Source organism: Sminthopsis crassicaudata, chromosome 4 (assembly GCF_048593235.1).
Source record: "Sminthopsis crassicaudata isolate SCR6 chromosome 4, ASM4859323v1, whole genome shotgun sequence".
Classification (NCBI taxonomy): domain Eukaryota; kingdom Metazoa; phylum Chordata; class Mammalia; order Dasyuromorphia; family Dasyuridae; genus Sminthopsis; species Sminthopsis crassicaudata.
This window is the reverse complement of record NC_133620.1, coordinates 4,006,197-4,029,771: the sequence shown is the minus strand read 5'-3', so window position 1 is coordinate 4,029,771 and position 23,575 is coordinate 4,006,197. Positions and strand designations below refer to the sequence as shown.

General features: G+C 46.9%; 2 protein-coding genes across 4 annotated transcripts in view; one reads left to right on the top strand and one right to left on the bottom strand.

Moving 5' to 3' along the window:
• Positions 1-3,803: 3,803 nt before the first annotated feature.
• On the bottom strand, positions 3,804-12,421 carry FPGT (fucose-1-phosphate guanylyltransferase). The gene is made up of 4 exons (XM_074265590.1): positions 12,216-12,421; positions 10,159-10,326; positions 8,240-8,332; positions 3,804-6,600 (listed from the first exon to the last, which is right to left on the bottom strand). The coding sequence occupies exons 1-4, from the start codon at positions 12,352-12,354 to the stop codon at positions 5,153-5,155; spliced, it is 1,848 nt and encodes a 615-aa protein (XP_074121691.1). The 5' UTR covers positions 12,355-12,421; the 3' UTR covers positions 3,804-5,152.
• A 56-nt stretch (positions 12,422-12,477) lies between these two features.
• The window catches only part of LRRIQ3 (leucine rich repeats and IQ motif containing 3), a 202,109-nt gene continuing 191,011 nt past the window's right edge, over positions 12,478-23,575 (top strand). For 2 of the 3 annotated variants that reach the window (XR_012481822.1, XM_074265589.1), the window contains exon 1: positions 12,488-12,765. The gene's annotated coding sequence lies outside the window, so the exon portion shown is untranslated. Of the gene's footprint in view, positions 12,766-23,575 lie in introns of all 3 variants that reach the window. The other variant, XR_012481823.1, reaches the window with a different exon arrangement.

Genomic DNA, 23,575 nt, shown 5'->3' with positions numbered 1-23,575 from the left:
TTTGGTAGGACTCCTTCATTCCCTGTTTTTTCAAATAGTTTATATAACATTGGGGCTAATTGTTCTTTAAACGTTTGACAGAATTAGCATGTAAATCCATCTGGTCCTGGGGATTTTTTCTTAGGGAGCTAATTAATAGCTTGTTCTAACACTAATTTTATTTCTTTTGAGAGCATGGTGGTGGGAGAAGAGCTTTACGCTAGCCAACAACACAGTTAAGTGGATTCAGGACTGGTTGAAAGATTGGACCCAAAGATCAGAGTAGTGGTTGCATGGCATCCTGGCCCAAGGTCTGTAGAAGGTCTCAGGAGTTATCCATCATTCTCGGAGGGCATCTAGAAGGCATGGGACATAGACTACGGGCACAGAGTGGAGTAAGAAGGATCTGAGTTCAAACCAGTCTGCAATAATTCCTAGCTGGATGAGCCCAGACAGGTTGTCCATCTGCTATCTCTGTCTCTGTAGCTTTGAAAGTAGGATAATGTCAGAAGTTACCTTGCTGGGAGGACCAAATGCGATAATATTGGTAAACTGCTTTGCATGGTGGCTAGAACTTATGTTCATTTCTTCCATTTAACATTTTAATCAATGACATCAATAAAGGAAAAATAGATGTTCTCATCATCTTTGTACAAGGCTCAGCTTTGGAAAGGATAATTAATGGAGTTATCCACAAAGTTCCAGACAAACTGGGCCACATGGAGAGGAGGGAGAGTAGGAAGATGAGCGGGATCATGCCGTGTAAGAGCAGGGTAGGATCTGGAACCTTTCCCCAGAGAAAAGACATCGCTGGGGAGGGGCAGTGGTTTTCAGGCCATCTCACTGATGTAGAGGGAAGGATGGGACTTTTCCTCACAGCCAGAGGAGATAGAAGAGGGAACAATGGGCAGAGTGACCAAGAGAGAACCATTCAGACCTGATGTGGGGAGAGAGCCCTGGCCAAAGAGAGGGAGGTGCAGACATCTGGGTCCTCCAAGTCCTCTCTGAGGGTCCTTCCAACTCTGAGACACTAAGGTCATGGTGCGCACCAGACTGTGAGCTGGTCACTGGAGACACAAAGACTAGTAGGATGTGTGGATGCAGAGGCCTAGCCAATGGGGTAGCTTTTGCCTCAGACATTCCCCCAGAGATTGGGCATGATGAGACCCAAGTCTGGCCTGGGGCTCCCAATCAGGCCATCTCATTCAAAAGAAACAGAAAAAAAGGGGGAGGAGGTTGCATCATGTACTGACAGCCAGTGAAGGGAAGCATGCTGCAGAGAGAACATGTGGGGGGGAAACAGCCATTTTGGGGACCAAGTATGCCTTATTCCACTGGGGCAGAAGAAGGAAATGGAAGACAAGTACAGGCAATAGATTATCCTAAATGGGGCCCAATGATGTGAAATTCTATGCTGGAGCTCTTTCTGCTGACTCAAGAGCAGCTAACAACTGCTTCTCTGACTTTGAGAATAATTTCATATTTGACAAGATGAATCAATTAAAGGAAATTCTACTCGGGATCAGATTCTTTGTAACGGTGACAAACTATGGTGGAAATAAAAGGAATCTTGGGGAAAAGTTATTATTCTTTCCTGGATTTATGAGAGAACTTATAAACAATCTGATTTGGGGAGAACGGACTTCAAATGATTCAGAGAAGGGAAGTTTTCTGAACTAAAATTTTACAGGTAGCATGTGACAGGAGGATGGGCAACTCTCAAAAGTCAAACACTAAAGACTCAAAGCAAAAGAATTCTAATAGGAAGTGAAAAAGGAGTTTTCTGAAGGGACCAATGGGTATACTCCCAGTGCTCATCCATCGACTTTGACTGAAAACACACATAACCAATTCCAGGAGCATCAACAAATAATGAGCGTTACTACCACAGGTTCTGTGCAGAGGATAAATGTAAGAAAGAGAGAATTTCCTATTCGCGAAGTGCTTCAGGAGCTGAGAAGGGGGTTGGGAAGGTACCCAAGGTAGGGGGATGAGGATGGTGGTACTGGATGTGAGTGCCGAGGTAGGGAGTAGCTGGGCTCTGAGCCCACTTTAAATGGACATCACAGAAGTATTAATATTTGGTAAGGGCCATGCCTGGGTGAAGGGGCAGGTCAGTTCTCCCTGAGCCTCCGAAGCTGTGGATTATGACACTTGAGGGAGTTGCGGGGCAGCTTTTACTGAGACAGGTGTTGCTTGTGAACTGGGAATGAGATAAATTGGAGGCAGAGGGAAGAGGGGAGGTCAGAGAAAGCAACTGCCTCTCAGTCTCCTTGAATCACATCATCCTCTCACAAGAAGAGAAGATCTACCCAAGGTAAAGCAAAGTTACTATTGTGTTCCCAACAAGTGTTCTTTTTCAGACACATTTAATTCCACCTCTGCCACTTTTCCTCCTTAAGTCTCAAGCTCCCTCTTCTATATAATGTGGAGGCTGGCCTCCATGCCTCCAAGTTCCCTTCTGGCTGGGAATCAATGATCCCATGCCTCCTTTCAGCCCTTGTAGAAAATGGTAGGAGAATGCTGCTAGGGAGCCCAGAACAGGAAACATATGTTAGCTGACTTTAAAAAATAACATCCAGGCAGGACGGTGCAGAGATCAGTGAGCTCCTCAGTCGAGGAGAGCTTATTCTCTCTGAGGCGGTTTCCTTATTCACAAAATGGAGATAACAGCACCCCCTCACAATGACCTAGAGAGACAATATCTGCATGATTTTCAACTGCTGCTTGTTACTGTGGCCCTTGTTACTCGCTGCTCTGCTCGGGCCGTATCTGGAGCCTTGGGTTCAAATATCTGGGCCCTACATTTCAGCAAGGTCATGGCTGAGCTGGGCCATAGCCCGAGGAGCAAAACCAGACTAGCCAAGGGCTTTGAGTCTTAAAGGAATAGAAGAGTGGGCGGGAGAGAGACCATTCAGCGGTCTTCCTATATGTGAAAGCAAGACTCGGGCTTGGGGTTTTGGGTCTGAGGACAAAATGCAAAAGAGCAGATTTAAGCTAGATGTAAGGAACACCTTCCTAACAATTAGAATAGGGATTGCCTAAGGAGGAGGGGTTCTGGCTCCCTGAAAACCTTCACCCTATGGCAGGATGGTCAACTGTAACAGAGACTTCAAAGGGGATTCTTTTTCTGGCAGGAGATGGGGCTAGATGGACACTGAGGTCCCTTAAAATTCTGAAATTCTTGAATTTCTGAAAGTGTAAATATTCTGTTTATCTATCATGTTTCTTACTTGATTAGGCCCAATACTCTAGTCTGTCTTTTTTGATTTCTGAATCTGGTATTTGGGGTATAATTTTTCCCTGCCAACTTTGTCATACACAGATTTGGAGGGATGTCACGCACATGTCAGTTATGGTGTGACAGGAGCCAAGGAGACAATGACCAATGTCTTGATGAATATCTATAGTAGAGAGAGCTATTTATCCTGAGAGAGTAGAAAGCTGAGAGCTGAAGGAAGGAAGGAAGAAGGAAAAAGGGAGGGAAAGAAGGAGGGAAGAAGAGAAGGGAAGGAGGGAGTGAGGGAGGAAAGAAAATGAGGAAGAGAGGAAGGAGATAAAGGGAGAGAGAGAAGAAAAAAGGAAGGAGAGAAAGAGGAAAGGAAGGAGGGAAGGAGCAGAGCTCTTGAGATATTTACTTACTGCTTAATAGAAGGTAAACAAACTAGAGGCAGAAGGCAAGGGCAAGGCACAAAGCCCACAAGGCCGGCCTCTTTCTCCCCCTCTCTACCAAGGAGAAGCAATGTTATATGCGCCATTTTTAAAGCCAGGTACATGCTGTTGCAGGTTGAGCAAACAATGATGCAGACATAAAATTATACATATTAGTATATTACTTTGGTTTATTTACAGTAATAATCACAACCAATCTGTTTACAATTTAGTCAAAAGATTTACATATTTCAATAGGAACAGGGAAGTAACCTGGGTTCAAACCCCAAGTGTATTTCTCTTCTGTGTAGTATTCAGGTAATCATGTATTTCCTGCTACCTGCAGTTTTATCATAGATTACCACCTTTACCAGTGTGGACCAGCCAAGGTTCACTTAATATGTGTTATATGATTTAATAAGAAATTTAATAAGATTTATTTAATATTTTTAATTTAATTTATTGATATAAAGATTTGTTGAATAAAGATTTCATAAGAAAAGACGAAACAAATGGATAGATTCACGTTAATCGATCAGCTGGGCCTTCCAATTACCTATCATCCCTCGGCATCATCTTTCAAGAAGTACATAGAAAGAGAATTCCCTGAGATTGAACAAAATCATATGTTCTAATACATATGAGCACATAAATGTCTTCTCTTTCCATTTGGGTAAAACAGACACTGAACTGAGAAATGGAAAGAAAAAAATATATTTTCTTTTCCTTTTAAATGCTGAGCCACCAAGAGTCTACGTTAATTCTTACTTTAAAACAATTTTGGATTGTTGAACATTAATTTAATTTGAATTTTCTAGCTACAGCTTTGTTTCTGAGGATAAAGGGTTATTAGGAGGGTTCTTGAGAATCTAATGGGCCTAAAGAGATGATATTTTGATTAGTTCATCTAAATGGAATTACATTTCAGGGTGGGAGTATCTGAAAAGAAGTATTTTGAGCTTTTATTGGAACCAAAAGTACAACATCCCTTGTAAGCAGTAGAAGAGACTCTAAAATTGCCATATTTCTTCCAGCTCTCATTTAAGCCTTGAAGAAAATTACATTAAAAACTGTTTATGATATTTAGTCAAAATAATAGTACATAAATCCCCAATCCTTTTAAAAAGAAAAGTCCTCGATAAAATGCTCTTTTATAATTTGCCAGACCCTTTGCTGAAATGACTATTAAGTTTTTGTTTTAACATGGTTTCCATGAATGTACGAGTTAATATGTTCATAGTCATTAATTCTTATTCAAAAAGCTCCCCAAAGACTAATGAATGTTCTCAGAAAATCTGTCTCTTTCTATAGTTGGAGATTTGAAATATTTCATTAATTCCTTCATCAAAAGAATGGCTTATTTGTATTTTTGCATTATTAATGTTATGCTACAATAACACTGCTAATGCAATTTCATTATTTCTACTTCAGTGAAACAAAGAAAAAATAGAGCTGATTCTTGGGCTCTGCAACCTTGAGAGCAAGGTTGTTGAAAATGAGTCTGAGTAAATGTCCCATAATCCTACTCTGGCCCGTCGGCTTGCCCCTCCAGTAAACGGATTTCCTGAGAGATGTGCTCCCTCCATCTCCCCATGTCCTCCACGTCCTTGTAGAGGAGCATCTCTTCGATGGATAGGAGCTGGTAGCTGCTCAGATGGAACGGCGACCGGCTCCTCACCGCCCCCAGCAGCCCGAGGGAGGCCATCACCGAGTCCTTCAGCGTGGGGCACACGGGGAAGATGCGCGCGGTCCACAGGCCGAGGTCGCTGCCGGAGAACAGGTCGGCTGTGACTTCCAAGCCCCAGAGATCTAAGCAATCCAAGAATCCCCGTCCAGAGAACCGAAGGGAGCGGACGTCGGGCAGGGCCCTGACCTTCTGCTTCAAGTCGTCTTCCACGCCGTAGGCCATCGTGGCATACATCAAATGTCCGTTCACCTTGAGGCTCAGGGCACACAGGAAGGAATTGGAGGGGAGGGCGGTGCTGGCGGGGACATGGCAGCCGCTGACAATGCTGTTGGCTCCAATGGCGACGTCGGGCCCCAGCCAGGAGTACTCCACCACTGCGCCGGAGCCCCCACGGGAGCCCGGCTCTATTATGCTTTGAATGACACATGGGGTCCCGTGGGAGCGCCCCGAGCCCCCCGCAAAGACACTCCCAGCTGTGGACAGTAAGCCGAGCTCGAATCTCAGCGTGCTCTCCGTGGAGAAGTGCTGCAGATACTCGTGCGAGGTGCCCAGGTGATAGAACTTGGACTTGTGGAGAGTCACCACGTGGAGGGGCGTCCCTCGCAGCAGGCGGAAGATCTCCTCCCTCACGCGCACCAGCTGCGACTCCTCTCTGGTCACGTTGGCCGTGTTCCTCGTGTACTCCACCGAGGCGCCAGGCCCCAGGGCCTGCAGGAAGTCTCCGTACGCATCGATTTCACACGTCAGGGGTCCCAGTTGCTGGTAAAAAGCCAGTAATTTTCGGGCTGAATTATGGTCCATGTAGAATAAACTATCCGTATAGACAAAGTCTGAGTAGGAACTGGAAGCGCTGGGGTCCCCTGCAGCCAAGTTCTTTGGGGAAGAGGTTCCCTTTGTGCCTACCGCACCTGACCGATGCATCTCTTCCAAGGTGGGCTTGTGCAGGAAGCGGTGGCAAGTCCTGTACTCCAGGTCTCCGCCTTCTGAGCCCCCTGAGGGTCTTAACACAAACACTCCGTGCGTCGTCCCCACCACCAAGTCCGAAGGATGCGCCAAAGCAGTAAAGCCTGGCTTATCGAACCTCAAGGGAGTGTCGTCTGGAACACTGTAGAGTTCTATGTCATCCGCGCAGGTGACCAGGATTCCCGGGCTCATGTGGGAGGGGAAATCAATGTACATAGCCAGTTTTAACTCCAGCATTTGATAAACTGGGTAGCCAAGAGGCAGAGCCATGAAAATTTTACCCAGGGCACTTGCATTGGGTAGCCGCTGACTGTAGCCACCTGGAAAAAGCAGAGAGATGGTTGAAAAAGGCATTCAGGCCCCAAAGGGAAAGACTCGGTGAGGGAAAATGAATGAAAGAGGGCCTGGCCAGGCCCTGGCTCAAGCGGGTCTGAGCACACTGGCCATGGCAGCGTAGCTTTCCTCTACCAGAGAATAAAGCCAACCAAGAGATCTTGGAAGTCGCTCATTCTCTGCCATTTACTTGAAATGATGTAGTCGAAAGAATATGGGCGGAAGGAAATTTTAACTCGGCCCAGGCCTGGGCTGTTTGGTCACCCATGTCTAACACAAGGACCTTCCACCCAACAAGGGCCCTAAAAATATCCACTGAATGAATTTGTGTCTGAGAAAAGAGAAGGGCTGAAAACTGGGAAAATCTTCTATCTACATTTTAAGTAGATGCTCTGAGTGTCTGATAAGGTTCTCAATTAGCTACAAACTTTAGAAGGGGAAGAGTTTTAAAAATTCTTATAAATCCTAAAGGGAATCAAATCTTACTAATTCAGGTGCATTTGGCCATGTTTTATCTTTTTTTTTTTTTTCCCTGAGGCTGGGGTTAAGTGACTTGCCCAGGGTCCCACAGCCAGGAAGTGTTCAGTGTCTGAGATCAAATTTGAACTCGGGTCCTCCTGACTTCAGGGCTGGTGCCCTCTCCACTGCGCCCCCTAGCTGCCCCGATTCAGGTGCATTTGGGGCAGACATGAGTAGTCAAGGAAAGAGAAAAATGATAGTTTGTGTTCAAAAATGTTTGTGTCCTTCAAGTCTATTATGACGATTTGAAGACTGAAAAAGGATTCTTGAGAATAGAGCTTGGCAAAGGAAGGCAGGAGGCCCCAGAGGATCGGCTAAGGGGGTTTTGAACATTTTGGGGGTGACACCGTCAAGGGCTGAGGTAGAAGGTGTAGTCCCGTGGGCAGTTTGAGGAACTGAGTGGGCAGGGACTTGTGGAGGGGAGACAAAGAGCCCGGCACTGAACCCCTGGGGAGCACAAGGGAGTTGTCAGTGGACCTCGGCCATCAAGGTGGCAATGGAGCGGCAGTTGGGAGGGCAGTTAATGAGAAATGGGCCTGAGTAAGGGAGCAGCGATGGGGAGGCCCGCTCGGACCAAAGCCAAGCAGAACGGCTGTGGAGGAAAGCAGCCGCTTGGGGCGGCCGGGGGTTCTCTCGGTAACCGAGCCCGAGCCCGATCCTCCACAAGAATTGCCCCCGGCTTCCTTCGTGGGCTGGAGCCCTCGCTGTGATCACTGCGCGAGCTCCGGAATGCCGGCAGGCGGGGACGCCGACTTCCCAGCCAAGGCCCCCGAGGACCATCCCCAACAGATGGGGGTGTTTTCATGAGCTCAGCCTTAAGAAAGTAATTTTCAATCACCAGATCAAAGGCGCCTCTGATGAAAAGTTGATGACCAAGTACGTGAGGCACAATCTAAAGAATATTCTAGCAGCGAAAACCACATTATGCTGCCTCTGACATGAGAAAGTATCAAAGCAAGACACATGTGAAATGTTTGTTTTCAAAGAGGAACAACTTCAAAGATGCGCAAGAATGCTAAGTTTTCCCAAGAGGGAGGACACAGTTCCTGCGGTATCAAAGGTGAAAGGCTCAAAAGAAACGTATAAATTAGTGAAGTATGACTTTACCAGAGTGAATTAATAGGATGGTAAAAGAGTTCCATCTATCACCGTATAGTTCTTCCAAACACTGAAGGGCACAAAGTGTCGAGCCTCCATTTCCTTAAAAAAAAGGATAAAGAAATGATTATGCCTCCTATGGGCCAAGCACCGGGATAGAAAAGACAGAGATCCTCCTACTTTACAAATCAGGATTAGTTTTTAAATTTAAAAAAATAGAATTTACATGTATCTCTATTATTTTTCAACTCATTGGACTGGGTGTCTCGGTCTTTCAGGATTTTTGGATCCCAATTCCGTCCTGCAGCCCTTGGCTCCCTCTCAGTTACGTCATTTACGAATCTGACAAACATCCTCTGCTCGGTGCCTTTACCCAAATCACTCATTTAAAAATAGTATCACACAGGATGATGTCAAAAAAAAAAGAGAGAGAGAGAGGAGCATATGGATATACTCATCTTCCCCCGTTCAAATCTGGCGCCACTGTCATTCCTGAGTCCCCTCAGGGTCCTCACCTGTAAAATGAGCTGGAGGGGAAAGGGCAAACTCTCCGCATCTCGCCAAGAACGGCCCGAGCGGTTCGGCCAGAGGATGACAGCCAGACTCCCTTCCTGACTATGTGAGGGAGTGAGCACCTCCGTGTATAAATCTATACCCCCCCCCCACACCTATGCCTTAAGCACAGACATGTACAAGCCCACACCTGGCATGAGGGGGGGGGCTGCCAGGGGGCTTTTTTCTCACAAAATCACCATTTGGGGCAGCTGCCTGCCCAGGGAGGGAGGTGACTTGGAGCCTGAGCCCCGTTCTCCAGCAACGGAGGCCTTCCCTCCTCCCACTACATCACGACCTTCTACCTTACGGATTCCACAAGAAAAGGCACGTTGAAAACCCAAAACAATTTTCGGATTCCATTCCTTGTCTGGATAATCCTCCCCAAAGGAGTTTGGAAGAGCTTCAATCTTAAAAAAAATCCCTAAGTTACTGGGAAAATGCCTGCAGGCAGGTGGGCACAGGGTCAGCCCCTGGGGGGAGTCCCGCGCTCATTTGATTTAGCAGTGGGGCAGCCCCGAGCCCGCTGCTGGGCACACGGGGACCCTCCCGGCACTGATGCGGGGAGGCAGGAGCAGCCGCGCGGCCTCTGGGAGGGCCCGTCCTCCACAAGTGCCCGAGGCAGCGGCTGCAGACGCGTCATGGCCAGCGCCCTCCCCCCGTCATCCTCCGGCTCCCCCGCCTCCGAGTCTAAGGCCCACGAGGGGCCGCAGAATGCGGCTCAGCCCAGCAGCCCAGTGCCCCGGGAGAGGGGATGGTCCGCGTCAAAGCGCGTGTACGTGCGAAGTGTGCGTATGTCCGCGTGACGCCGCGCTTTCCCCGGGCGGAGAGAGCCGCCCCGAGCGGGGGATTCTGGGCACTGACGGGTCACAACTACTGTTCCCCCTGTTTGGGGTTTGCTCGCTTGTCCTCTTCTTGGCGCGGCCTGACAAGGGCGGGGTATCTTTAGAAGAACCGCACGTGTTTAACCCGCGCTACGTCACTCCCTGTCTAGGGGAGAGGAGGGGGGAGGAAAAACGCGGCCCGAGCTGGTGAGGGGGAAGCTGAAACTGCGCTTTGCGCGGACTTTGAAAACTAGAAAGCCATCCTTTAAAAACGGTTCCCGGGCGGGCCAGAGTTGGGCATTTCCTGAGCCTCGGCCAGGTGCCGCGCCGAGAACTCCCGGGATCCTCGCTGACTACACTCCATTCTCTCCTAGGCGGTTTTCTCTGCCTTTCACGGCTGAAGCCCCCTTTACGGTCCGGGGGGCAGCCGCCAGTCGCGGGGGGAGCCCTGCAGGCTGGGGAGCTCTGGGCAGTGGGCGGGAGCGCCACCTCTGGGAGCCCCTCCCGACGCACAAACTGAAGCTCCGGCCGAGGGGCCGCTGGGGAACCCACCGATTTTGGCCCCGGCGGGGTCGGCAAACACGTGGTAGCGGACGCCGAGGGGGAGCTCCTTCCGCCGGAGCTTCCGGGAGAGCTGCTGCTCGTAGGCGCGCTCCTGCTGCTCGTCGGCCGCGGTGATCACCACGGCGTCCCAGAACTCTCCGCGGTCCGCCACTCGGCCTGCTCGGAGAAGAGGACACGGTGAGCACGCTGCCAGGGAGCCAGAGAAGCGCCCCGCCCCCCACCGCGGGAGATCCCCTGTGGGGGCGGCCCCCAGGCACACTCCCGCCCTTTAAGGCCCGAGGCTCGGGAGGGAGCCAGTCCCGAGTCCCTCCTGGCCCTGTCCCGGGCCGCCCTGACCAGACACTATGCGGGGAGAAGCCTCCGCCGCCACGGAGCCCGGCTCTTCCCTGAACCGAAGCCTGGCATCAGAGACTAAATGTGGAATATGTGAGGGGAAGGGACGGCCCTCCGTCACTGAGAGGAGGCCGCTTCTCTCGGGGCAGACACAGGGTCCTGGGGGCTCACGGAGGACCCGGGCTGGCTGGGCCTGAAGGGCTGAGCCCACGCCCGCTCCGTCCCTCCTGGGCGCGCCCGGATAACCCGGTCCTACATCAATCCTCGCGCCCCGGACTCCTGCCAAGTGCGCCAGAGGCCAGGGGGCGCTGCCCAGAGAGATGGAGACCTCCCACGTGGGGAGCGCCCCCAAGGGCAGGAAAAGCCATACCGGGCACCTCGTGACATCTTAGGAACTCCGGAGTCGGTGGGGGGCAAGGAAGCCCCTGGCCCAGAACTCGCCACCCTGGAGAGTTCTCCTCAGAGAAGGGCGGGGCTGAGGACCAAACAGAACCCAACCCGCCCAGCCACCAGATGGCGCTGTTAGTCCCTGTGCACATTTCCGGTGCTTCTCTGTGTCCCACCGAGGTGATGCCCTAGGGGAGCCTCTCTCCTGTTACCCGCCAGCATGGTGAGCCCTCCTCAGAGAAGGGCGGGGCTGAGGAATTAAACAGAACCGAACCCGCCCAGCCACCAGATGGCGCTGTTAGAGAAGCCCAGCCCATAGAGGTGCACTCAGGCTCCAGATCAGCGGCAATCTACCGGCTCTAACTGGGCAGTGATGTCCTCTAGGCCTCTGGGAGAGCCAGGGACCACCCCCCGCTGGGGGCAGAGGCGGATCCCTGGGTGCGGGGTTAGGGCAGTCAGCCAGCCCTTCCCAGGCCCTTTCCCGGAGCTTGTGAGCTGAGCGGGTCTCTCCTCCTCCCTTCTCCGAGGTGTCCGTGGGCACCTTCCCATGGAACCATCAGATCCCCAAGACCCTGGTGCCCCCCACCTTCCTTTGCGTCCCCAGTGCTCACTGCCTTCGGGCAGCTGGGTGGGCACGGGGCTTAGAGCCCTGGCTCTGCAATCAGGAAGAACTGAGTTCCAAATTGACCTCAAGACACTTAGTAGCAGTTGGGCCCTGTACAGATCACTTCATCATTGGCTGCCTCAGTTTTCTCATCAGTAAAATGGGCATCTTAAAAGTCCGGGCTCCCCGGGTTGTGGGGATCCAGTGAGATCACCTTAATAAAGGGCTGGCATACAGTAGGTGCAGTATAAACATCTGTGATCGTTGTCTGGCTAAATGACTCCTAAAGCAACCTCTCTCCTCATGCGCTCAGGGTACCGCATACAGCAGGCGCTCCATGAATGCCAGAAAGCGGTGCAGCCCTCCCCTCTAAGGGCCCTTGAAATCTGGCAGGCACCCATCCTGCCTGGGGACCTTCCTCTGTTCAATAAGAGGCCAGAACGCCCTGAGAGGACTCAATCAGCAATCTGCACACAGCAAGGGCTTAATAAGGGTTGGGTGAAAGAGTCAAGTTGGATTGGGGTGGGGCCTGAAAGAGCATGGCCCAGAAAGTCGCCGCCCTGGCCCCGCCCCTCAGGGAGAGGGGCCGGATAACGGAAGTCTGCTCACATCAGAACTGAGCTCCGCCTCCTCGTAACCCGGAAGTCCCTTCTGAAAGCCAAGATCCCTTGCATGTGGCCGCTGGGCCTGCCGTCCCGCTCTCCCTTCTCCATTCCCGTACCTCTGAGCCTCTCGAATTTCCGCAGCTTGCGCTGGGTGGCCTCGTACAGCGCCATGTCGGGACCGGCCTCCGCAGCTGCCATGACCATCACATTTATGGGGATGGGGGGGAGAGAGGTTCTGGGAAGGTCAAAACGCATGCGCAGTTTTTTATTGCCCCAGTCACGCACGTTCCGCCCCTGCTCGCGCGATGCGCCTCTTGCGAAGCCCCTCCCCTTTGCCTCAGGCTGGGTGGAAGGAGTCCAAGGCGCGTGCGCAGAAACTAGGTAACGCGTCCATAGCAACCAGGACGCTGACCAGCCTGGCGGTTGAGTTGCAGACTTCCCAGCCGCTTTTTCCCTCTGCGACCTTGCAGCCCCGCTGCCCCTACCAGCCCGGTGAGTGGGCTTTGGGGTGACCCTTTGTGAGCCTTAGGCCACCAAGAGCCCCCTAAGTAAATTTCCTCCCCAGAGGTTGGAGGGCTTCGGAACAATCCGCCTGTCAACTGGTTCTCGAAGCGCTTTCGACTCCTTGTGCCAGCGCGCCGGGCGTGCAGTAGGTGCTTAATAAAGGTATACTCGCTGTTTACACATGTTGGATACAGTTACCATTGTACAGATGGGGACACTGAGGCTCAGGTTGTCTGGCATGTCCTCATCCGGGCCTCGAGGCTGTGTGGGGCCAGAGTCAGGAAGAGCAGGGCAAACGCAGCCTCAGGGCCTTCCTATCTGGGTGATATCCCCTGACCTCTGTCCGCCTCAGTAGCCACTTGTGTAAAATGGGGATAATCCCAGCCCCTGCTTCCCCACGTGACTGTAAACAGGAAATGAGGTCATCTTTGAAAAGCCTTAGGTAGCCATGTCCCTTGTAAGTGCCGGTGCCCTCCCCTGCCATGGGTCCTTTTGCCAGCGCCTTGTGCAAAAGGAGGCTGATCCCCAGGACCCCCACAGGGCGTTGGGAGGATCCGGAGAGGCCTTTTCTGTGAGACGGTGGAGCTGAGCCTCAGTGCTGACGGTTCTGAACCGGGCGTACCCCAACAGCACCACTGTGGCCACTGGCCACGTTCAAAACCCCCTCCTTGTCCTCGTCTCTGTCCAGGGGCTCCGGCCATGGGCCTCTTCGTTCCTCTTCGGTGTTTATTTGAGGCTCTGGGGAGCACGGATGCAGAGGCGGGGGAGGTCTGGCCATCTGACCTTGTCCCCCTCGGCCTTCCCTCACGCAGTAATTTTATTGAAATTAAATGAGTTTAAAATGCAGGTTCTTCTGTTTGCAAATCCTCCATTTCCTTCTGGAAGGGAAGAAAGGATAGTCAGACAAGAAGAGGTTCCTGGGAAATGGAGGAGGGGCAGGAGATGGAAGGTGGCAGGGCTCAGCCTCCAGGAGGATAAGTTCCCCCCACCCTGGAGAAACCCAGGGGAGGGGAGAGAGACAAGGACAGAGACAGAAAGATGCAGAGACAGAGAGAGAGGGAAAAGAGAGAAGGGGAGGAGAGAGACAAGGACAGAGACAGAAAGATGCAGAGACAGAGAGAGGGAAAAGAGAGAAGGGGAGGAGAGAGACAAGGACAGAGACAGAAAGATGCAGAGACAGAGAGAGAGGGAAAAGAGAGAAGGGGAGGAGAGAGACAAGGACAGAGACAGAAAGATGCAGAGACAGAGAGAGGGAAAAGAGAGAAGGGGAGGAGAGAGACAAGGACAGAGACAGAAAGATGCAGAGACAGAGAGAGAGGGAAAAGAGAGAAGGGGAGGAGAGAGACAAGGACAGAGACAGAAAGATGCAGAGACAGAGAGAGGGAAAAGAGAGAAGGGGAGGAGAGAGACAAGGACAGAGACAGAAAGATGCAGAGACAGAGAGAGAGGGAAAAGAGAGAAGGGGAGGAGAGAGACAAGGACAGAGACAGAAAGATGCAGAGACAGAGAGAGGGAAAAGAGAGAAGGGGAGGAGAGAGACAAGGACAGAGACAGAAAGATGCAGAGACAGAGAGAGGGAAAAGAGAGAAGGGGAGGAGAGAGACAAGGACAGAGACAGACAGATGCGGAGAGGGACAGGAGGTCAGGCGCGCAGGGGCTGCTGGGACACCCGGTGCTCCCAGGACTGAGTAGTTCTCTGAGCACTTCACGCAGGTGATCAGGCCCAAAAGGCCAGGGGGCCCAAAGCCCGGTCCGGGGGACAGGAGGAGGGAGAACACCCGGAGCCGGAGGCCTCGAAGTGATGTTTTCTGTGGGGACCGGGAGGGAGGAGAAAGTGCCGGGAAAAGTGCCCCGGCCAGGTCAGCTGGACCCGAGGGCACCCCGGGAGGCCGGGCAGGTAACCCGCAGAGGAAGGAGGGCGGGACTCGCTCCGTGTTTTGTTTGAAGGCAGTAGGGAGCTGCTGGAGATGCTGGAGCAGGAGAGTGACGTGGTCAGACCTGTGCTTCAGGAGATAACTTTGGCCAGTTTCGGAGCGGGCAGTGGGGATGAGGGGGCTGCCCCGGGGGGGGAGGGGCTCGTCCCGCTCCCACCTGAGAGAAATCAAAGCCGCCCCTGGGGAGGGGAAGCTCTGGGCTGTAGTGAGTCTCGAGGCCCCGTATTGACCTTGTTTGGCGGGAGGGAGGGGGAGCGGGGCGGCCCTTGGCCCCCGGGTCCAGACCTGCCCCCTCCGGGGATGACCCGCCGGCTCTCGGCCGTGTATGCGGACGGAGACAAAACGGAGAATCTCCGAAAGACCAGCCTCGATGGAGTCACTGAGAAGTGTGTGACAGGGGGAAAGGACAGTGACAGACTCGAGGAAAACGACAGGGGGAGGGGCGCGTTCCTGCGCGTCCCTGCCCCAGGTGGACTCGGCCGGGGCTTGGATTTGGGCCTGATTTCCTGGGGGGCCCTAGGGCTTAGAGGTGGAGGTGACCTCCAGGGGGCTCTAGGACCGCAGTGATGAACCCGGGCCCTCCAGACGGAAAGGGCTTGTTGGGGGGGCCACTCCTTGGGGGGGCCGCAGGCTCTGGCAGGATTCCCCGAGGCCTTTCCTAGTTCTGAAGTGGTGAAATGGGGGGGGGGAAGGGGCTTGGCTCTTAGTCCTTGGGGGGGACGAGGGGGGAAAGGGGTTTGGCTCTTAGTCCTTGGGGGGGGGGACGAGAGGGGGTGATGGGGCTTGGCTTTTAGTCCTTGGGGGAGCATGATTGGGCTGGGCGGGGCCTGGCACGAGAAGGGCCCCAAGTGTCTCCAAGGAAAGCAGGAGGGAAAGTTAGTGGCCAGAGGGCGCTGGGGAAGCCCCATTTGGGGAGAGGCCCAGGACCCAGGGATGGCGGGACGGAGAGATTCCCCCGGGAGGTTTTCCCGGGGCCCCTTTGCCAGCTTTTGGCTTCCGGGGGTGTCTTTGATTCTTTCCCTGCCCTTTCTCTGGCGGGCTTGTTGTGTGGCAGACGCGGCTTTGTGAGTTTACAGATCACAAGTTCCGAATGAAAAGTCAAACAGAAATAATGGCACCTTTTACCCAGCTCTCAGAACGCAAATATTTCAATAAAACTTTACTAATTTACAGACTAATTTTTTTTTTAAAGATAGAAAACAATGAAAAATGAATCCTAGTGACCATCAAAGATAAATTCCTTTCCTGTGGTTATGAACCATTTAAACGCGGACTAGAGGGAAGTCAGTATTCACGGGTCTGGCTTTAATCGTGTTCTCCACATCGAGGATAATTTAATTTAGTGACTCTGTAAAGATCATGTGTCCAAAAGTGGTCAGCCTATGTCAAATCATTTAGGGGTTATTTATATTAACTTTAAAATTTTATCATTTTCTATTTCATTTGTCTAAGAAACTCAAAGAATCATTTCATCCTTCCAGAAACCTTCCCCCTGATCTCCCTATGGGACATTTGTGTCAAATCGGAGCATCTGTTTGTTGACTGCCCAAGTTCAGATCCAGGGGGTCCTGGGTTCGAGAGCTGCTCCCCTCCATACTAACAGTGCCTCCTGTCTCTAGGACTAAAAAGGTGGCAGATCTCCGATGTCACGAGGGAGCCTCGGACTCCGCCGATGAAATCTCTGGTCTTGCCCCAAATCCTCTCTCGGTCAATCAATAAACATGTATCGAGCGCCCATTACAGGGCAGATCTTGTTCGGAGATTATTGCGTGTAATTAGATGGTGTATATGCCTCGGACTCCTCCGAGATTTTATTTTTTTGTTGCAGTCAGCTGTGTGTGTGTTTTCTGTGTTAGGTTGTCATGTTTAATAGGATTGGGGATTCCTCAAATATGTCCCAAATATGTTATGTTCGCTAGCAAAGAGAACCACGCTGTGTGCTTAAGGAAACATTTAATAAATGTTTTTCACTTGCCTTGCCAATATTGCGAAATACAAATTATCTCGCATGTGCGTCAACTCTATTTCTCCATGCCACGTGTCTTTTAGAACTAAATGTCTGTGAGATCTCCTCTTTTTCCCCCCGCAATTCCCGCTGTTACTATTGGGCTTTTTGGGTGGAGGCGGGAGGAAAGGAGATGGAGCTTGTATGGAGTGTCAGGGACTAATGCAAATTTTGGAATTCTAGATGTCAGAGTCCACAAGTCTGACTTGTAAATTGAATCAAATGCACATAAACCTTGAAGTATAATATTTATATGAATAAATTTGTATTTTTAGATGGTAGTTTGTTAGCATTCCAACTGTCGAAGAGGCTCAAGGAATGCCTGCCATGTTTTCTTGCTACTACTGCCATCAAAAAAATGTCTTCAACAAATGTTTCATCTTTTCCCCCTAGAAAGCAAATTGAATTCAACATGCAGGATCAAGGATTTGTACTCTTCCTTAATTCTTAGGATTCCTTCATTTCCATGTCATAAATTCTTTAGCAGCATGAGAGTCACTTAAACCAGAAAAATTGGGAGTGAAGAGGACATCTTATAACTGTGCTATCTGCCACAAAGGCCCGGTTTTCACATAAAGATGTAATACGTCGTAAAAATTGTTTAAAAAATAAATAATTTAAATAATCGCCTTGATACAAATTAAGGAAAGATTACTGACAAGATACAGATTCCTTAATAACTACGTCCCTCTGAAGCTGTAGCAGGAGCCACCATGCCCTCCTTAAAAAGCGACTGGACATCCACCCAATCCTCCTTTTGAGCATCTCATTCTGTTTTGAACTTGATCATTTATGCATCCACATGTAGTTTCTCCAAGTAAAATACCATCATTTATTCAGAATGGAGGTGCCCCAATTCGGCTGTTTGTGATCATATTCAGAAGCAGCGGTGCTTGTTGCAGAAATTTCAAGGCAGAGGTATAAGGATGGATCATCGTCACTCTCTGTAACTTGAACAATCTCGTGAGTGTTCCTGCTGCCTTTTGTTAAGCATCTTTTATGATAAAAGGACAGCTGGATAGCTCAGTAGATAGAACACTGGACCCAGCATCAGGAAGATGTGAATTCAAACTCAACCTCAAATACTTATTCTGTGTGACTTAAGCTGGTCTTGTGTAATCCACTGGATAAGGAAATGGCAATCGCCCTCCCCATTCTACTCAAGAATTTTTTCCAAGAAAAACCCATGGACAATATTAATGTGGCTTGGTTTGCAGGGTCATGGAGAAGCGTACATGACCGAATGGCAAATGTGATAGTAACTGGCATTCACAGAGCACTTGAAGGTTCGCAAACAATTAACAATGCTTATTATGTTTTATTGTCGGAACAGATGTAGACCAAGATAAAGTGGCTCATCCAGCTCATGAGTCCCTGAAGCTGAATTTGAGCTTGGCTCTTCATGACTCTAGGGGAAACAAAGCCAGAAGTTCTATCTGTAAGGTCCTTATTCCTATAAGTAAAGACAATATTTTAAAAAATAAAAACAGAGTGATGGGAGGGTCATTAATTAGCAATAGGGGAATTGGGCAAGACCTCTTGAGAGAGGTGAACCTTGGGAAATGGCTTGACTGCCTAAGGTTTCTGATGGTAGGAGTGAGAAAGGAGAACATTCTCTGTGAAAAAGGCAGATAAGGCTGTTGCATTGGAATATGGAGGGCAGGAAGGAGAATAATGTCTCATCAGGCCAGAATGATAGACAAGAGCCTTCCAAGCCAAAGTTGGTGTTTTAGCCTAAGCAATGACAGCAGGGCAATGACAGACTGTGCTGATGAAGGAAGACCATTTCTGCCGCTATGGAGAGGATGGATTATGGGGAAGAAACTGGATGCAGGGACACCAGTGAAGAAGCCATTGAAATTCTGTGGGTGGGAGGTGAGAGCCTGGACTAGCATGGTTGTCCTATCACAGGTGAGGAAAAGCATAATAGAACTATGAGGAGGAGAGAGTGGACCAGCCTGGTAACAGACAGGAGCCGCCTGCTGCCCAGAAGGAAGGAGACTGCCAGTACCTGGAGGAGATGGGACAGGACCAGCTGTGCACTGGGAATCTTCCTGAGGACAAAAACTTGGAGAAATCTGGGCAAGAGAATCCCAAAGAAAGATCCTTGATATACATATGATATACATACTAGAGATTACGTGAGACAAAAAGCTTAGGAAACAAAACCAACAGAAAGCTAGGTCCCCTGTAGGTAAATGACCAGAAAGCATCATAAAAAGCAGAGAAAATGAAATATCAAAGTCCAAAATAGAATGATTAAGTATTCATTACTTGGAAAATTAAAATGAAACACAATTGCTCAATGAGAGAAAAAAAAAATTTCTGGATTTTCCAGAAATCAAAGAACAATGGCAGGAAAATACAGAATAAATCCAAAAAAAAAAATAAACCATTAAAAGGAATAAATGACTCTCAGAAATAAGCTCAATTTAAAATTCACAAACATGCACACATATGCATACACACCAACACACACACACTACAAAATATGAAAAATTGAATAGATGATGAATTTCTGCCCAGAAAATAAAGACTCCAAGGGGGAAAATAATAGACTGGGAACACAAAAGTACTGAAATGGAGGGGGAAAAAATTGGTGAAAGAAAAATAAATGTCACCATTGTTTAAAGAAAAAATGAATTTATATAAGCCAAAGTAACCAGCCTTGAAGACAAGATGCACAGAGATAACTTACATAAATAAGCATTATATATTGTTAACACACCAAAACCAATTTTATTAATGTATAAAAATCCTATGACAAAATACAACTAAAAAGTAATGGTAAAAATGAAGCTACAAAATAGACATAAAAGCTATATGTGTGTATGTAAATATATATGCATATGTATGTATATATACATATACATATCTATATATATGTATATAGATACACATATTCATATATTTTCTGTGGGGGGGGGAAACTTAGTAAAGCTTTCTCAATCTCTCTCCCCTCTTTGTTATTCAGCATAATTCTAGACATGCTAGAGATAACCACAAGACAAAAGGAAAAAAAAAAAAAAAGATACAATTGGATACTGACAAAAAGAAGACACACTTTTTCCAACTTGTTGACAACTTGATGGTTTAACTAGAAAACCCCAAAGAATCAGTACAGAGATAATTGATACAATAGCATCAGTAGTAGTATACAAAACACTTTGAAAACAAAATTTCTATGTAGTTATAACAACTTGTTAGGAAGAAATAGGGAGATCCCATTTAAATCACTTCCAAATTTATGAAATATTTGGGAGGCAATCTACCGAGATTCTCAAAGATTTTATAAAAATATAATTGCAAAGGGCTATTTTAAGAAATAAAGAAAACTTAAGTAATTGGAAAGATAGTCATTACCGATACTCATTACTACATACATGCAATAATAATGATATAAACAAGCATCAGCCCTGAATTCAGGAGGACCTGAGTTCAAATCTGGTCTCAGACACTTAACACTTCCTAGCTATGTGACCCTGGGCAAGTCACTTAACTCCAGCCTTGGTGGGGGGGGGGAGGGGAGAGGAAATGATATATACAGAATTAATTTTTTCTTTAAGTATTTCAATTGACCTATCAAAGTGGTAAGCACATTAGAAACCTAAAAAAAATAATACTAAGATTCATTTGGAGTATCATAAGTCTAGAATGTCAAGGGAAAATAAGTGCATGTGTGAATAACCTTTTATTGAATGTCTAGTGGACTAAAGCTTTTATGCCCTCATCAAGGGAAAACAAAGCAGCAGTGAATCCAAAGGAATGAAGGAAATATATCACTTCTAGATATCCAACACTGTTGTGTAAATTATTAAAACTACTTAGTCCTGTTTAGAAAAACAACATCTAGCTGGAATAAATAGCAAATGAATTCATTAACTAAGAGATTGATCAACCAAAGAATATGAATTACTAAGAAGTCCTCATGTGTCAAGAATGGGAAACTGGAGAACAGTTTGGCAGAAATTAGATTTAGACCAGTTTTGAATGCCAAACTTCAAGTAGATTCTTCTTGTTATTGAGTTGTTTGAGTCATGTTCAATTCTTTATGACCCTATTTGGAGTTTTCTTGACCATGATACTGATTTGTCATTTCTTTCTGCAGCTCATTTTACAAATGAGGAAACTGAGGCAAATGGGGTGAAGTGACATGGGCCAGGGTCACACAGCTAGTAAAGGCCTGAGGCTGGATTTGAACTCAAATCCTAACTGTAGACTTGGGACTGTATATACTGCACCACTTACTTGCCCTTTTGAAATTAATTTACATGAAATAATTTAAATAACAAAATAATAACTTAGAAGAGAACAAATTCAGGTACATTTCACAGCTTTGGCATAAAGTATAAAATGGATAATTAAATTTAGTGAAATTGAAAAGCTTTTGCAGACAGGACATAATTAAAGGGAAACTGGCAACTAAAAAAGAAAAGCTTTTAAACCTAATATCTCTGTTACATAGTATTTATACTAATTTTTCTTGAAGGTTTGATAGAATTTTCTGATAAAATCTATCAGAATCAGGAGCCTCCCATCTCCCCCCACCTCCACACCCTGCCCTTTCAAAACTTTGGTAGCTTCCTTACAGCTAGTTTTATTTTATTTTTTGAGATAGGATTATCCAATAACTTTATTTCGTCTTCTTTTACTTTGGGGACTTTTAAACATATTTCTTCTATTTCTTTAGTGTTTACAATATTATTAAGATATCACTATATAAGTTCTGTTATGTATAAACATACCATTTTATAAATATATGTTTCCAGATATGTATACTAACATGTACACATAAATCTATATCTTCATTTCTGCTTTTTTGTTATCCTGCTTTGTTAGTTTTCTATTTTGTTGGCTTGAATTTTTTCCCCTTTATAATTTGACTAAAGCTTTATTAATTTAGTCTTTTGAAAGAAATAGTTCTTAGCTTTGTGGTTTCTGTTGTTGTTGAGTTTGTACATCTCTCTCTTTCCTTATGGACCTTTCTGTCCTCCACTATCTTCTGAAGTCTGTGTAGATTCATATTTGTTGTTTCCGTGATGCTATTTATCTACCTCAGATGTTCTTCCATCCCCTTCTTCAATCTTTCCCACATCAAGGTCTTGGCTAGTGAGTCCATCTTCTCATTTTGTGGCCAAATTATTTATGCTTCAGCTTCAGTATTTATCCTTCCAGTAAGTAGCCTAAATAAAATTTTTCTAAGTTTTGACTTATTCAAACTTGCTATCCAAGGGATTTTTTAAGACTTTTCCAAAACCACAGTTGAAAACTATTAATTCTGTGGTGCTCATATTTTTTAATAGTGCAACTTTCACAGCCATATATTACAAATGGAAAAACCATAGCTTTGACTCTACAGATCTCTGTTGACAAGGATATTTCTGCCTTTTAGTATTATATCTAGATTGTCATAGCTTTCCTTCCAAGGAGCAAGTATCTTTTAATTTTGTCACTGCAGTCACCATCTGCAGTCATCTTTGAACCCAAGAATATAAAAACTGACATAGCATCCATTTCTTCTCCATCTGTTTGCCAGGAAGGGACAGGACCAGTTGCCAATGATTTAACTTTTTTTATGTTAATCTTTGAGTATGCTTTCATATTCTTTCTTTTAGATTATCTATTTTTATTCTAATTTGTAAATATTTCCCTCTTGTGCTTATTTTTATCATATGCTTCATCATTACCATTCTCTTTCATATGTCTATTGTTTGTATGATTTTTTTTTCTTTTAACCCTTATTAGGATTTCATGTCTCCATTTTTTTTGTTTGAACTTCCTGAACTAATCACTATTTTTATGGCAATTTGCAGTGTTCTCGGTTGGTTTTTTGAAGGTCTTAGAGCAGACCTTTGGTTCAGTAGAGTAATCACCACAAGAAAAGCCAGATGTTAAAGTCCAAATCCTTTATCATCTTCACAGTCTAGTTTCCTTGCCCGGAGCTCAATTAGCTTTCTTGAGAGCCTTTAGGAACAGCCTTGGTCTCAGTGGGGGGAATAGGAGGACAGGCCAGCCACTACCAGGGTGGTGAGAGGTAGAGGGAATGTCTCTCCTTGACTCCAAGAGCTTGAGCTCCTACCTCCAGTCCTTTCTGGCTCTGACCCTGGCTGAGTTTGTCCCAATTTATATGCTCTCTTATAATTATATTATCATAATGAATTTTGTAGAACTATATTAAGTACTAAGTACATGTACTGAAGTAGAGAACTGTTAATCACCATGCTAAATTAGATAACCATTGTCTCATCAATTCCACTGAGTTAACACCTTGTAAGAATCCTTGTTTCAAGTACAGAGTTCTGGCCCAAAACAGTTATTGCCTATAAAGGATATGTTTACTAATTTTTTTATATTTACATAAATATACACATACATACACACATATGTAAGCATATACACATATATACATATACACATATAGAGAAAGATATATATCTATCTACATGTTTTATCAACTGGTATCTTAATGGTTGATTTTTGTAAAAGTGTCATTCGGTACTGAGAAATATAAGTACATTTTGTTACATATAAAAAGTTCAAGAGACATAATTCCTGGAAAATTAATTGTTTTACTAATAATGGTAGCAATAATTAATAAAAGGGAATCAATGAAACCCTTGAATTTCAAAGACACCTCAATGGAACCCACTCAACACTTATATGGCACTGGACGAGTAGTTGTTTCTGAGGGTGGAAATCAACTCTGATCAAAATTAATGAGATAATGAACATTATAATAAGAAATGAACCTAATCTAATGGGGGTTTTGGTATTGACTCTGATCACTTAAGTCTTTGTCAAAAAGACTTATCTATATTGCTATAATCTGTCTGACAAAAGGGAAAATTCTGATTTTTCCAGAAGTAAAACACAATGGGCCAGAACTAAAATTTGTTTATCCTTTGAACAGATCTGAATTTTCCCTCTCAGTATCAGCTCTGTACTTTAAAGACTGCCTGAATAACCTACAGGAACAGATTTCTGAATAAAAAAATAAAAAGAGGGAAAACTTTGGTCCTAATTCAATAATAAG